General features: G+C 36.2%; 1 protein-coding gene and 1 long non-coding RNA gene across 4 annotated transcripts in view; one reads left to right on the top strand and one right to left on the bottom strand.

Annotated features, from left to right (window-relative positions):
* Positions 1–2117, top strand: part of LOC147654389 (uncharacterized) — a 41689-nt gene extending 39572 nt beyond the window's left edge. Inside the window, exons 2-3 of the long non-coding RNA XR_015285133.1 lie at positions 304–415; positions 1998–2117. This is a non-coding gene — a long non-coding RNA (uncharacterized LOC147654389). The remainder of the gene's footprint in view (positions 1–303; positions 416–1997) is intronic.
* Positions 1–13958, bottom strand: part of MAP3K7CL (MAP3K7 C-terminal like) — a 34443-nt gene extending 20485 nt beyond the window's left edge. Inside the window, exons 1-4 of one of the 3 annotated variants that reach the window (XM_023943558.2) lie at positions 12765–12909; positions 12502–12562; positions 12138–12246; positions 3940–3998 (exon numbers count right to left, since the gene is read on the bottom strand). In XM_023943558.2, coding sequence (XP_023799326.1) covers positions 3940–3998; positions 12138–12246; positions 12502–12519 — 186 coding nt within the window. In that variant the 5' untranslated portion in view covers positions 12520–12562; positions 12765–12909. Of the gene's footprint in view, positions 1–3939; positions 3999–12137; positions 12247–12501; positions 12717–12764 lie in introns of those variants that run through there. The other 2 variants (XM_086883345.1, XM_086883344.1) reach the window with 2 other exon arrangements.
* Positions 13959–14487: the final 529 nt, after the last annotated feature.

The following is a 14487-nucleotide window of genomic DNA, read 5'->3' as shown; positions in this document are numbered from 1 at the left end:
ATGTTATAAATGGTTGGAGCTTTTTCTCTGTTGCAGCAATTTTATAGTCATCTAACTACACAGATTTGTAATACAGAATATGACATAAATGTCTCTCTCACAATTTCATGAGAAGAGATCATAGAACCATTGAATTGTCTTGTGTTGGAAAGGACTTTAAAGATCACCTCGTTCCAACCTCCTGCCAGGGACACCTTCCAATAGACCAGGTCGGTCAGAGCCCCATCCAACCTGTTTTTGAAAGATTAAGAATTATAGAACACCCTGTGCATCCATATGTGACTTGTGTTCTTCCCTCCTGAGGATCAAACTCTCAGCTGGAATAAAGACTTTGATGGAGAACAGAGAGATGAACTGAGCAAGTCACAGGAAGTGCTGGAATGCGACAGGCAACGCACAGGACATAGCAATGCAGGTACTTAACATTAGATACCCTCCTCTCCATTCAGTGACCTGAACAACAAGGCCTTGGATGCTGATGCATGTTTCTAAATACAGCAGACAACCCATAGTAAAGTGTCCATCAGAGGGGTCACTGTGCAGCTAAGCAAGGAAGTTCCTTCCAAGGACCTGCCTAGCTTTTACACAAAGCAAAGTTTAAAGATTCCCAGTGACAGAGTGACAGGTGTAACCAGCTTGTACCCTTGCTGCACTACCCACCACAGGGTGCACACACTGGAGGGGGTAAAAACACCAAAGCCCAAATAAGCAGGTATTGCTTGTCAGTGGGAAGAGAATAATTTCCAATACTGCAAACAAAAGGAATTGAAAGCAAGAAGTTTATTAATATGAGTATTGTTTCACTGATAACTTAGCAGGAAGTTATTTTAGTTATATGTGTGATTTTGTCTTTTTTTTTTTGAATAATAAAGCTGCAAATATAGCTTAAACTAATCTGTTCTCACATTTTGAGGCTTTCATGACTGGTTGACCACATACCAATTTTGATTGATAGTAGCTGAGTTGTTTTCTTACAAACTTCTTCTTGGAATGTGTGGGAAAATGTAACATTCAAAAAGTAATTAGAAAATAAAACATGTTAGTCTGAAGCTAGCTAGTACATCAGAACACACAGACTGATCACTTTTATTCTTCAGAAAGAAGCTGCAACTAGAACTGTCCTTTAGTAAGAGTCTTTACAGCTTTTTCATTAAGTCTCCTAGAAAGACCTTCTCTCCAGGCAATCCCACCTCTGCCTCTGTAGAGCTGAGTGCTTGGACAGCAGGGTTTGTTACCCTGCCAAGGGGAGGCTGCACTGAACTTTGCCCTGCCATCTGATGCTGCTGCCCAAGGAATAGGTATGGAAGGATTGTGGGAGGAAAAGTGGGACCACTAGGTAATTCTGCTCAAATAGCCAAGTTGTCTGCCAAGGCCTAACATAGGAGGACGAGGGCTTGAAGCCTAAAACAGAGGTGCAAATTGCTTGGTACTCAGGCTGTGGTCTGCTGCCTGCATGCATAGAATTCTAAGGCTCTGATTTTCCAAGTGACTCGCTGAACTTACATAGCTTTCAAGCTGCTTTCAAAATCCAGCTTAAAGATCAGCTAATTTAGGCTTTTTGTTTGCTTGTTTGTTTTTAAAACAGGTTTCAAAGTTTTTCTTTAAATGCTTGAAATCTGTAGTTATTACCTTTTTTTTTTAAGGTGCCTATTACTATATAGCCACATAACCTGCATTTATATTTTGCTTCTTTAAATAAAATTCAAATGTTTCTGACTGTATTTATGGCACACTGATGAAAATCTTGTGGCTCTAAGATATGGTATTTTTGTTATGAATGTTATGTTATATGTACCAGCATTCTTACAAATTCAAGCATTTCAGGCTGCTATTGCCACAGTTGATTAAAAGGTTCATTTGCACAGCCCTTCATGTGTGTGCTCTATATTAATGCACTTTGGGACAGAAAAAAGCATGGATGGAATGACAAGGGACAGCACTGTTCATTACTTCTGTAGGTTCTGGTGAAGCCCATCTTACTTGTTTCTGTAATACAGGAGCTACCTGTTTGAAAGCTGAAATGAGTTGCAAGCACATGCCATACAGTTCTGATAAACCTGCAGCAGTTTGGGTTGTAGCAATTGAAAAAATCCGCAATTATTAAGACATCTAACAAGGTAAGTGATAACTTTGTAACAGTTATTGCTTGTTTGAAATTTTAAAGCAGACTAAAAATGTTGTAATTACATTAAATAGTTATCACATGAAGCTGTGATACAGATTGACAAAAATAAGGAAATTCAAGTTTTTATTGCTAAATGTGAATGCAACCTCTGCATCAGCTCAGAATCCTGTATTGACTTCACTTCCCTTGGATGAACAGAAAGGCATCGAAATATAAATATGCACATAAACTAAAAAAGCTAAAGGGTGAAGTGCTACCAAAAATTTATACTCTTGAAGTGCTTGAGTCAGGTAGTTCTCATAAGTTATCCTTTCAGCTACCCTGAGATTACCAAGAGAGTTTATAAAGGATAATAAAAAGAACATTACATGAACGAAAGCCTTTGATTGTTTCTTTGTTCTCCTACTGAGATGGTGTGAGTAAAGGAAAGTTTTCTTGGAACAAATGTCAAGTACTTAACAGACCAATTAGGTACACTTAGTGGGATTGTGCTAGTGTGTACTTAAAAACTTTTACTGAAGGACTATTATCTATCCAGCACACTTGAATGCTTCCAGAGGAACATTTTCAGCCTATAATGAAATTTCATATTTAGAATATATTATAGGTTCCAGAAATGTAGAAGTCATAAAAGTCATAATAAAAACACCATTGCTTGTCCTGCAGAGTACTTATATGTTATGCTAGTAATTTTGTTTTCATGTATCAACAGCAGCAATAATAATCATACTTTGCTCTTTTAGAGAAATCCTCACCCACTGGTCATAATGCTCTTTAACAAAAAAAAGTAAAAATTATTAACCTAATTTCAGAGATGAACAGGGTGATGAAGCAACTCCAGGATTAGGCAATGTGTCACTGAGAGAGCTGGAAACAAAATGCAGGTTCTTTACTTTCAATTCAGTGCTCCAGCCATGAAACATGATTGCTTTGTCCCAAATATTAAGCTATTATTAATTCCTACTTATGCTTAAAGAACCTGCCATATCCTCAGGATGAGAGGGATAGAGCAAGAAGGGTCTGTATTCCTCCATTCTTTTCTCAGTCATCCTTTTGATGAGAGCAGGAGGACAGAAGTGTCAGCCCTTGAAGTCAGCAGCTCTCCCATGCTGTCTCACAAGTTGATGGGTACAGGAAAGATGACATTATTGGACTATGTATGGTCTACTAATGCTTTTCTCAGTTTAGAGTCAGGAAACAACTGCCTTCATAGTGAAATATCAGAGTAGGTCTAAATGCTCCTGGGAAAGCAGATGACCTGAAGTAGTCTACAAAAGCCAGCAAACACTCCAGAACCACCACAGAGGAAAGGGAAATAATCCCTGGATGCAGAACTGTCTTTGTGCCTGGTGAACCATGGAGTTGCCATCAACTGCTCACTGTCCAGTATACTGGGGCCCATCATCCTATGCTGAAAAATCAGACTGGTCACCAAAGGATTCTCTTGAAATGCTTCTGAAAAAGCTGATGATATCAGTCAGCACAGCTTGCAGGCATCAGGATGTATAATACCTGTCTCATTCCTTCTCCCATCAATTGAACAAGAACTTTCCTCATTGCAGGAATTGGATAGAAAATCTTAAAAGCAGACAAGATTGTTAAAATAGTAATTTCTCTACTGTTGGACTAAAAATTTTCTGTAGATCTTGAAAAGATAATGTTTTCTTCTATGGATATATATGACTTTATTAAATGTTAATAGACTAGAAAAGCACCACTAAACATTTCCACCGTAATGTAAAAACCAAAGGCTTTTTATAAGAACAAATACAGTGAATGTGAAGTAGAACAGTCATAAGAGAAGAAAAGTTTACCTGCAGCTGCTGATCTAGTTCTGGAAATGCCAAAGAGAAGTTTTCAGGGGAAGCATCATCTAAAAGATAAACACGATGTTAGAAGTCATTGTCTACCAAAGAAGGCATTTCAAGTAATCTGTTTGATGAAGTTCTATTTTGCATATATGAACAGTAATATAGAGAACCCAAAAACACCTCCACATCTTCTCTTTTATACTTGAGATGCCTCAGTAGAATCCTTGAAAATACTAGTGGTTGGTAATAAAATAAGTTTACATTCTGGAAATACAGAAAGTCTATTTTGCATTGCAGCGACTAAGAAACAAAGCAGTTAGTCCAGTAGAACATGAATTTAATATAAATTACATAATTTAATAATAATTAATTTATTTAATATTTAATTTAATTTAATAAATTAAATTAAATTATATTATTATTTTTAATAATAAATTTAAAATAAATTTAATTAAATAATAAATTTAATAAATTTAATATAAATTTAATACATTTAATATAAATTTAATAAAACAAAATTTAATAAAACAAATAAATCTAAACTGTTTTTCTTCCTGAGCTCTCTCCATCACACTGCTAAGTAAAGGACTGTCTTAAAGGACTTTAACCTGTCAATTACAATCCTTATGGGCTGGAATTAGTTCAGTCACGACAACAAACCAAGCTGTGTTTTATTTATTTGGTTGGTTGTTGTTTTTTGTTGTTGTTGTTGTTTGTCTGTTTATTTTTGTTTATTTTTAGTACAGACTTCCAGCAAAGGTGGGACAGATTGTGCCAGTTATGTCAGGGTTGTGATGTGGACACCTGCCCACTAGTAGCTGGACTGAGATCAGAAATATGAATCACACTTGGTAGCGCCAGTGCAATATTTCTTCCTTAGTGACTTTCACACTCTCAGTTTTGCATTGGATTATGATGACTTTATTCATCTTACTACAGGTTATGGGAGGTGAGGAGAGTGTTACTATTAGCTTACAGTCAGTTGTTTGTAATGTGTCAAAATTAAATAAGAATGACTCTCACAGGAGAAAATTGTTAACACATTTCAGATCCTGCAACCTTCTGTGTACTTAGAGACTTGAACACAGCAACAAAACCCCAAAAAGATCAAGAGGACCTCATAACAAAACAGGATTCTAAAAGAGTACAGACTAGGATGTAAATTATTTTTCAAATAGTTGCTATCTCTTTCTCCTGATGTCTGTGGTTATACAGAAATGGAAGCTGGGGGGAGAAAGTAGAATAAGTCACCTTATCCTATGAAAAATAAACATACTGTCTTACACTGGTCACAGCTTTGCTCAATAATACAGCTAGAGCCAGGCAGCCTCTGGGAAGAGATGTTCAGAGAAGAAAAAAAAATATAGTGATACAAAAGCAAAAGCTCTTGAACTTCCTCAAAAAACAAAGTGAAGTTTCTGCATTTTCATGGAGTAGTTGTCTTGCTAGCATTACCAAAAAGTCATACCCATGTCATGTGAGTGTCCCCCTTCTTTCTTCACACCATATGTCAAGCATGTCCATTCTGGAAAATACTTAAATTGCTTTAATTGTATAGAATTGTATCATGCTAATATGCAAGTGTTTACCTTTAATTTGCTACTGCTTTCTTGTACAACATATAAATAGACTAACATGCTAAAAGAAGAAAGATGAGTCGTATGGCAAGGCTAAAAGGAAGGACAGAATAAGACTCAGTCTGACTAGGGCTTCAGCTGCTCTGCAAGTATTTGGCTGAATAGCTGTTAAATATTCTGACAGAGATATTGGACCAGAGTCATGGGTGGCAGTTAAACTGCTATTTGTTTTGGCAATTCCAGCAGTACAATCTTTGGTAGTGTAGCTTTATGGAGGGATCTTGAACACCTTTAAAATTCAGAAAAAGATAGCAAAAGCAACACTCCAAATGATTAAAAAAAATTTGAATAAACATCAGACAGTAATTACATATATTAATAAGAAAATTAATGTACTGTCAGAATATTGGAAAATAAATTGGATCATACTCCTAAGGGAACCAGTTAAAAATTTTGGAAGTACTTTTTAAAGGATGGAATAGAGAGAGAAATTAACGGAGGGGAAATCCTTTCAATAAACAGATGTTCCCTGCTTATTTTTTGAACTCAAGTGACTGAGTCAATGGTACTAAAAATAGAATGTACTGGTATCCTAACCATTATGACATACCATAGTACATTTTATAATGGGCTTGCCCTAGCATCTATTGAACAGCTGCTAGGGTTTTTTTTAGTTATACTAGTTTAAGACTTGTTTAAATCATCATCTGATGTGCAGAACACCATTGAGAAATGCTACAGACTTCAGTGTTTTGAAATTATCCTGAGTTCCTAATTCTCTTAGGCTCTTTTGAGCATTTCACCTGAAGTATTTAGTTAACAAAAATAAACAGAAATCCTCATAGCTAACTGCAATCTTGTTTTTCACAAAAAGAACAGCAAAAGCCTTTCCCCACATCTCTCAGTGAAATAAATTATTGCCCCAGAGCAGTTTTTATTTCACTGTTGTCGAAGTAACAACCACAACAATAACAATAAAACCCACTCGGTAATAATGAAAACTTAAATTTCACACAAGAGGAAAGCAAATTAAAGCAGTCATTTGCCTCTTAAAAATTTTGAGGGTGTTTTCAGGAAGAGGAAAGATACAAACTCTTGCATTTTTTTCTGAAGAACTGCTATTGCCCTTACACACAGAATACCAGTCAGAATCACATTGATTTCTAGCCTTAAAAATATATTGACTCTGAAAATAAAAAAAAAAAAAAAAGTTTGAAATGCCAAGGAAATTATTCTGAAGATCAAAACATTCTCTGAACTATCTCCTGATCTGTGTTTATTTTCTCTCTATCTCTCCTTAACTAGAACACGAAACTCTGAAATACCACTCCCCTTTCCTCAATTAATTATCAATTTTTAATTAAAATCTAGATTATTATAAAGAATCACTGATATAATCAAAGACCCCTTTTATAAAAGTTAGTGGCTTTTCTGTGCCACAAATCTCTGAAAATATCTAGGCAGATTCTTCACCAGGTACAAACAACCTCTCATCCCTAAAGTCACTATAAAAAATACATAAGGAAAAATGATTTATAATTCAAGCTGAATGTTGAAAACTTATTTCATTTAAAATAAAAATATATTTAAAATCAGAGAAAGCAACTCACTGCACCTGAAAATGAGTCAAGATTTTGGTCAAAAGGAAGTAAGAAATGAGGGAAAACCTACATGTGGATATTATGGCCATACCAGCAAACTCAATAGCACTATCCTGTGATGTGAAAGAATCAGATCAGAGATTTCATTACAGCTTAATATATCTTAATATATCTGTAACATGATTTCTGAATGAGTAGCATTTCCTGATTTCCCATAGATCCCAAATCTAATTTTGCAGTTCTATACTTAAAAATGCCCTTAAATCCTGCATGCTGGATAAAACCTATGTGTTCTTAACTAAAGACTCAATTCATGTGCATGAAATAGTGTGATTTTCATGTTTGTTTCATGAGGTTTACATGATCAGCTTGGCTAGTTGCTGAAAACTGTCATTTGTAACAAAGAGCATCTGAACTCTATTAACACTGATTGTACAAAAAGTTCACTACTAGCCCTGATACATGCTAAAGTTGCACATTTGAGAATGAAGCTTGATTTCTGGAAAGCTTCACTTATTCAATCATGTTCTGGCCTCCTGGGGTTTCCAACATCCCAGACCTCCATCATGTAGTCAAATGAGAGAAATCCTTCACATGTTGCTGTCTGACTGACACAGTGTCTGGCACAATGAAGTGTAATACCTAAATCTTTTCCTATATGGCTGTTCCATTTAACTGAACTGTGAGCTAAAGGCAGTAAATCCTTTAAGAACAACATCTGATTCACTTGCAGTATAATCTTAAAAATTAGTTTCTCTATGATCTTCACTTAGATAGACAGAAATAGAATATAAAAAAATTAAATGTGTTGAAAGCACATTAAGGTTGCTAAATCAAGCACTTGAAACTTAGGAAATGCCAATCACAGCTCTGCTTCCTTGAGTAACTGAGTTATGATCCAGTATTTAATTATACAGTCAGGTCCTATTTTTTTTTCCTCCTACATGTGTGGGCCAATGTATTCAGATCTCCCCTTCTAAATTAAAGAATTAAATTGGTAACATAAGTAGGTTGCTATCCTGTAAGTGGATCAGCCCTTGCACAGGAAAAGTGCTCAAACTGAACTGAACACTGAACAACAAGCATCACAACTTGCACAAACAACAGTGGCAAACTGCCTGTCAGGGTCCAGTCTTGGCCCTGGGAGGGCTGTGATATCCAGCAGCTCTGGGCCTGGATACTGACAGACAAGCATAGACTCATCAGATTCATCCTGGAAGGCTGTGTGGCTAAGTGACTGCGACTTGGCACTGCTCTGTGGAGCACCAGGGCTTCTATTCACAGCCCTGCCCGACACGACCTTACACAACCTCGCAGTTACCTCACTCATAAAATAGTGGGGAACGGTCACTGCCGCACCCAGGAATAGGATGTGAAGGCTTGCTCAATAATAAGAGTTGTGGACCTCCCAAAAATAGAAACAGTCCATAATGGAACAGGTAAGAGCAAAATCCTTCTATTTCATATACCGTCACTCAAGACTAAGCATCCTGAGATGAATGTCCCTTTGAGAATATCTCACCTGATTTCCCATTTAATTCCCCAAGAACTGAGCCCTGTAGATTTGGTGTTGATTCAGGAAAATAGCTCTGTAAATTTTAGCCATATATTTTAGCAATCCTTGCTGTTTGACAATCAATGTGCTGGAAAACTTCTATGGCCATTATAACCAATATGAGGGTGGGGTAGGAATCTGCAGGTTGTTTTTGAAGAAGCAACCACAGCAAAACAGTCTTGCATGTTAAACTAGAAAAGCAAAAATTTCCTTGTAGCCACTAGGATAATGAGCATAAAGAGGAGTAAAATAAGTAATTCTGCGATGCTTGCAAAAATATGACACTGTTCCACTGTCTGTCAGGTTAATTAGGAGGTGTATGTTTTGTCTTTGTTGTCAGTGATTTTTCTGGAAAGTACTATCAGAGGTAGACTAAGTTAAAATTAAAGAACTCACTAACAATTTCAGACCCAGTCATTTATCACTGCATACCATTGGCAGAACTTTTCAGCTAGATTCAAGCTTTTATTCTAGCAGGCAAGGTGAAGAGTTATGAACTTACAAATCTTCCCTTTGAACTATTACACAAAATAAATCCAGCTGTCTAAATTCCATGAAGTTCATGTATTTTTAAGATTGATAAAAATAAGGAGATACTGAATTTCACCAGTTAAATGAAATTGATGCTGACAAACCACAATGAATTTTCAGCTCTTGAACACTTAGTTGAATTTTGGAACACCACATTCAGTTCAAGCTGCATTAATTTCCAAGTGATGTAAGGTAGGTTGAAATAGTATGTTTCTAATTAATTACTTTAAAATGGTACCTTAAGTTAAACTGTTACAACACAGTGTGCAACACACCCTGGGAAACATGTGTTAGTGAACTTCAGTGAAAGAGCCATATATAGACATTTACATATACAGAAATAAGAGACAGACACAATAACTGTCTTCTTACATAGCAGCCACTGATGGGCTGCTCCTGAGACTTTTAAGGAACTGATTACTCTACTTTTACATCAAAAATATCTCACAAAGCTGGCCAGAATTTCAGTCATCAGGTGTTGATTGACAAATAATGTAAGACACATTATTTCTTGTACACTCAGGATAAGCCAGCTCTGGTCTTGTAGGTCAGTTAACACAAAGTAACTTCTTCTCATAAACTGAGAGTAGTTTTTCCTTTCACTGCTCCTCACACCCACTGCTTGGTTACAATCCTAGCCAGTGAGATAATTGCTAACCAGAAGAAACATTCCAATTCCTCTTTTTATATCCAGTTATGCTGTCAGTTCCTCCTCATAAGCAGTTGCACAGCCCCCGGAAGGAGAATGCAGCCTTGCTTGGTGAAATGTGTCACCATGTCTTTCAAGTGAGGTAGAATTTAGGGAAAAGCTTAAGTCAGAGAGATTTCCTCACCATTTAGCCCTTGCCAAAAACTTACTATATCCTAGCAGTGCATAAGCTTCAGCTGATGCTTTACTATCAAACATCAGGTAACTCCTGTTCAAACTTCACTTTGAACTGAAAGCAAATATCATTGTCAATGTGAAAAAAAAGGTGAAAAAATACAAAAGAGTAGGGGGGGAAAAAAAAGCACCTGCTAAGGAATACCTAAAGGTTTATCTGTTGAATGTTTTTGTAGCTCATCTTAAAAAAAAAAGGTGTTAAATACTTATTTGTATACTTTTGGTTCAACTGTGGTTTGCTGGAAATTTTCACACCTATTAAAAGCTTATTTTCTTTGCCTTCTAGAAATATATCTAACATAAAAATGCTTGAAGTTCTCATGACATAGTAAAACAATAATGTTACTTTACACCTCCTGGTAGCCCCCAAAGGGATGTGATGCAGAGGGGAACATGGCACTCACTGGTTGTTGGTTTTTTTTTAATCTGTATTCACAAAGATTCTGGATTGCATACTGCAGGAACATTTGTATATAGACAACAAAGTATTCAAAATATTAACAATTTTAACATTTGGAACAATTTAACAATATGTAGAAGGAAAAGATTACCTTTCTGTAATTGAGTTTATTTTTGTAAATGTTAAGAGAGAGGCTGCAATTATTAGCAGGGTAAAAAAGTAAAAAATAAAATATGATGCAATGTCAAGGAAGTGAGGCTTCCTGCCTTTCATGTCCCCTTCTTCCAAGCTATTCACAACCTTGTCATTTCCTACTGCCGTCTCTTGTCACAAACCACTCTGCTCTCTTTGATTTTCCCGTGGTCTCAGCTTTCCCTGACTTGTTTTCAGTGTCTCACATTAGCATTCTCTTTTCATAATTTGTAAAAGCACTCCCCTTCCTTTTACATTTCTCTTCAAGACCTATTTATGCTATAATTGCTGCAAGAAATTTACCATGTGACTGTGCCAGAGAAGCGAATGATTCCTTACTGCTTTCTGAAATAAAAATGTAATTACTAGGTTATTTTAATTTATGAAAAAGGGTATATAAATTACCATGTGTTTCTTTATATTCCTTGTCCCAATCTTTCTTTGTCACTCATCTTTATGAATTGAAAGTTAGATTCAATTATATATGAAGATATTTGGTTTTTAATTCCCTTGCTTAGGGGATGAGATTATATTTCAGTATTGTAGCTGAAAATTAATAATATACAACAATTAGCTAGGACAGATAATGCATATTCTAAAATATTTTTAAAATAGAAAATTGCATTCAAGCTGAGATTCTGTTCACACAAACCTCAGGCAGTGACCTCACACATTATCCTACAATGCATGGAGTCTCATAAAGCACTTAACAGCCTAGGTTTCAGCTGTCCTTTACCTCATGCTGTAAACACATCTCAGTCCTGACTCCATGCACTCACCTTTAGCAAAAGCAACAGCCAACTTTTTTTGGATGCTTTTCAGATTCCCCTTTGATTTATTTGACTTTCACTGTTTGGCAACAGCTCTCTGTTTCTTAATAATATTGAAGGTGCAAACCAATAATATTTATCTACTCCAAAGGGTCCATGTGTGTACATAGGTTAATACTCCCTCAGCACAAGCTGATAGGACAAACATCAATGAAATTTCTGCTGCTGTCTCAGAGAACATGCCATGTGGGGCACCTGTTTCCTGAAACCTTTCACCAGGCTGGGCATGTGTGGCACTTTCCAACCTTCCCCCTAGAAAAAGTCTCTTCCTGCTCTAGGCTCATGCAAATTTTTCCTTTTACTTTTCTTGTTTTACAATTCCACAAAATCAGACATACTGCATATGAAGGTAAATATGATAGTTAATTGCAGTCCTAATTGCATTCCACAAACCACTGAAAGAAAGTAAAGATCTAAATTGTCAATCTAGAGGGTTTAGTCTAATGAAATTATTAATGGAAACATTAAGAGTTATCAGACAGGAAAACTGATCACATGCTACCACTTAGAAAAAAAATCCATCCATTACACTGGACTAGGTTTGATATTGTAAACACTGGTAAGTTAATGTAAAATTTAAAAGCAGTTGTGGTTTAAATTTAAAAGCACTGTGTTTTAACTCCATAAATTACCTGGGGAATCATTAAGGCTGAAGGCAATTCGTACTGGCTTATCAGCAGGTACCCTGGCAGTGGTGATCATGTGGGCACTTGAGTCAATGCTTTTACTTGTTTGTTCCAGCTGCAATAATACAAAAAATATATTTATTACAGAGCACGTGACATCATTCAACAAATGAGTTTTAATGCTTTTCATGCACTCACAGCTGCCTTTCCCATCCTAGCTAAGCAATGTTTAGAATCAAAGTCAAGGGAGCGCCATTTCACTTTTCCATTTAAAAAGAATTTAAGTGAAATTCAGTGCAGAGACTCCTTTTATTTTTGCTATTTATAGATTAGAAAGAATGATGGCAAAGGAAGCTGCCTCTCTTCTCACCTGCTTGCTCCCCGCCATTGCCCCTTCAGCAAGCCTTGACTCGTGGCAATGCTGCCTGGTTCTGAAGGTGAAGAAGGAAGAAGGGGTGGGGAGTTGAGAGTAACATGACCCCAAGCCTGCCCTGTGATTGGAACCGTGCACACCACTCCACATGGTGTCAATGAGGAGGCACTCATCCTCCTACCTTCCACCCATACTCCCCCAGTCCAACTGTGCCTGCAAGTCACACACTTCATGACCAAAAATTCATGGTGTCTCCAAACCTTGGTGGTGATTCTTCAGTGGAAGCCTGTGCAGGTGTAGGGGTCTGTCTGCATGGATTTGGCTCCTGGGTTGGGACCTTACTCAGTCTTCCGTCTTTCTTCTGAGACCATCAATTCCAAAAAGTGATTTTACTGTGATGAAATCCTGTCCATTAAGAAAACTGCTAGTTCATTTCAAATATGGCACTAAAGAATTGTTGAGCAACGAAAGAATTAGCTACTTTCTAATAGTGTAATTAAAACATCTCTATGCCCTGAAAAGTTGTACTCTGAGTTCTACTATGTATATTTAACCTTTTGAATGAACAGTTTTGGTCAAACTCTATTGAATAGCTGAATGCAAACAATCCCCTTGATTATCTAACACAAACACTGCTAAAATTAAAAAAGATTAATCTTCTCATTAGCACCATGTGTGAAGAATGTGAAGACAGTGGGACTTTCTGCATGCAAAAGATGTACCCATAAAGAAATTATTTTAGGACTCTGGACTGATATCCAGCACGCATTGTATTCATACCAAATATGTGGACAATTATGCTTTTAAGTTACAGTAAAAACTTCTCAGAGATTTAGAAACCAAATTCATCAGAAAAATACAATGGATTTACTAATTCATTGTCAGCAGACACCAGAGCATTTAGCTAATGAAAACAAGAGCCAGTTTCCTAAGCCAGTAGTCTTGCATTTTTTCAGTAGCTATTGTATTGCATGAAAATTCTACCAAGTCATTCTAATTCATACTGAATTATTTGTCAGTATCAAAAAGTCAATAGAACAGAACACTGTTTCAGGAGTATAATCTTCCTTGGTGGTGCACAAGTGAATCAAACACTTCTCTGGCATCATTGCCATGCAATCAGTGGAAGAGGATCAAATTTGGTTTAATTTCAGAATTTCTTATTTATTTGCTTTGTCTCTTTCGATATTTAGCTAGCAGAGTGATATGGTTACTTGTTATTTGAAGTGCATAATCTTTTCTTACAACAAAAACAAATAATCTAAAATCCTTACTTTGAATAAATGTTATCTGTAGCTAAAAGTGTATCTTTCTGGTAGTACACAAAGGATATCAGGAATTGCTCTTAATTCCCCATTACTAGTATTAAAGACCTGCAAAAATGGAACTGTCATCTATGGAGCACAGGCAAAGAAAAGCCAAATAAATTGCAGCCATGTATGGTTTTAGATTCAAGAAAAGACTCTTGGAGTCAACTGAAATATTTTATGTTGAAGTGCATTGCATCAGAGTGAACAATTTTTACTTTCTGACCATTCTTGATCTCTTCCCCACCCTCACTTTATAAGAAACATCCAAAACATCTCATTGTTTTAAATTAACAGAATCACCAATGCAAAATTCTTTAACATATTTCCCTTCCTTACTTCTCAATAAAAGGTAAAGAAAAAACCCCTCAGAATGATGAGATTTTGAGTGGCAAGCAAATCCTTAAAACAATGTTGTTCATTGTTCTGTGCTGTTCATACACTTTTCCCTGACATTGACTATCTCAAGTGGTCTTCCTCATAAGAACCTACTTCACATTTCACATCATAGCCTAAGAAATTAAAATTACATGTTCTACTAGAGTTTTTAAAGTTTCCATAACAATATTGCTACAAGACTGTTATTTTATCCCAATCACATACTCTGTGGTGTGCAAGGTTTTTGAATTAACTCTTTTAATCATCTACTTACTCTGTGAGGGCAAAAATCAATGCC

This window comes from Cyanistes caeruleus, chromosome 3 (assembly GCF_971803275.1).
Source record: "Cyanistes caeruleus chromosome 3, bCyaCae1.hap1.1, whole genome shotgun sequence".
In the NCBI taxonomy this organism is placed as follows: Eukaryota; Metazoa; Chordata; class Aves; order Passeriformes; family Paridae; genus Cyanistes; species Cyanistes caeruleus.
This window is presented reverse-complemented; position numbering and strand designations above follow the sequence as displayed.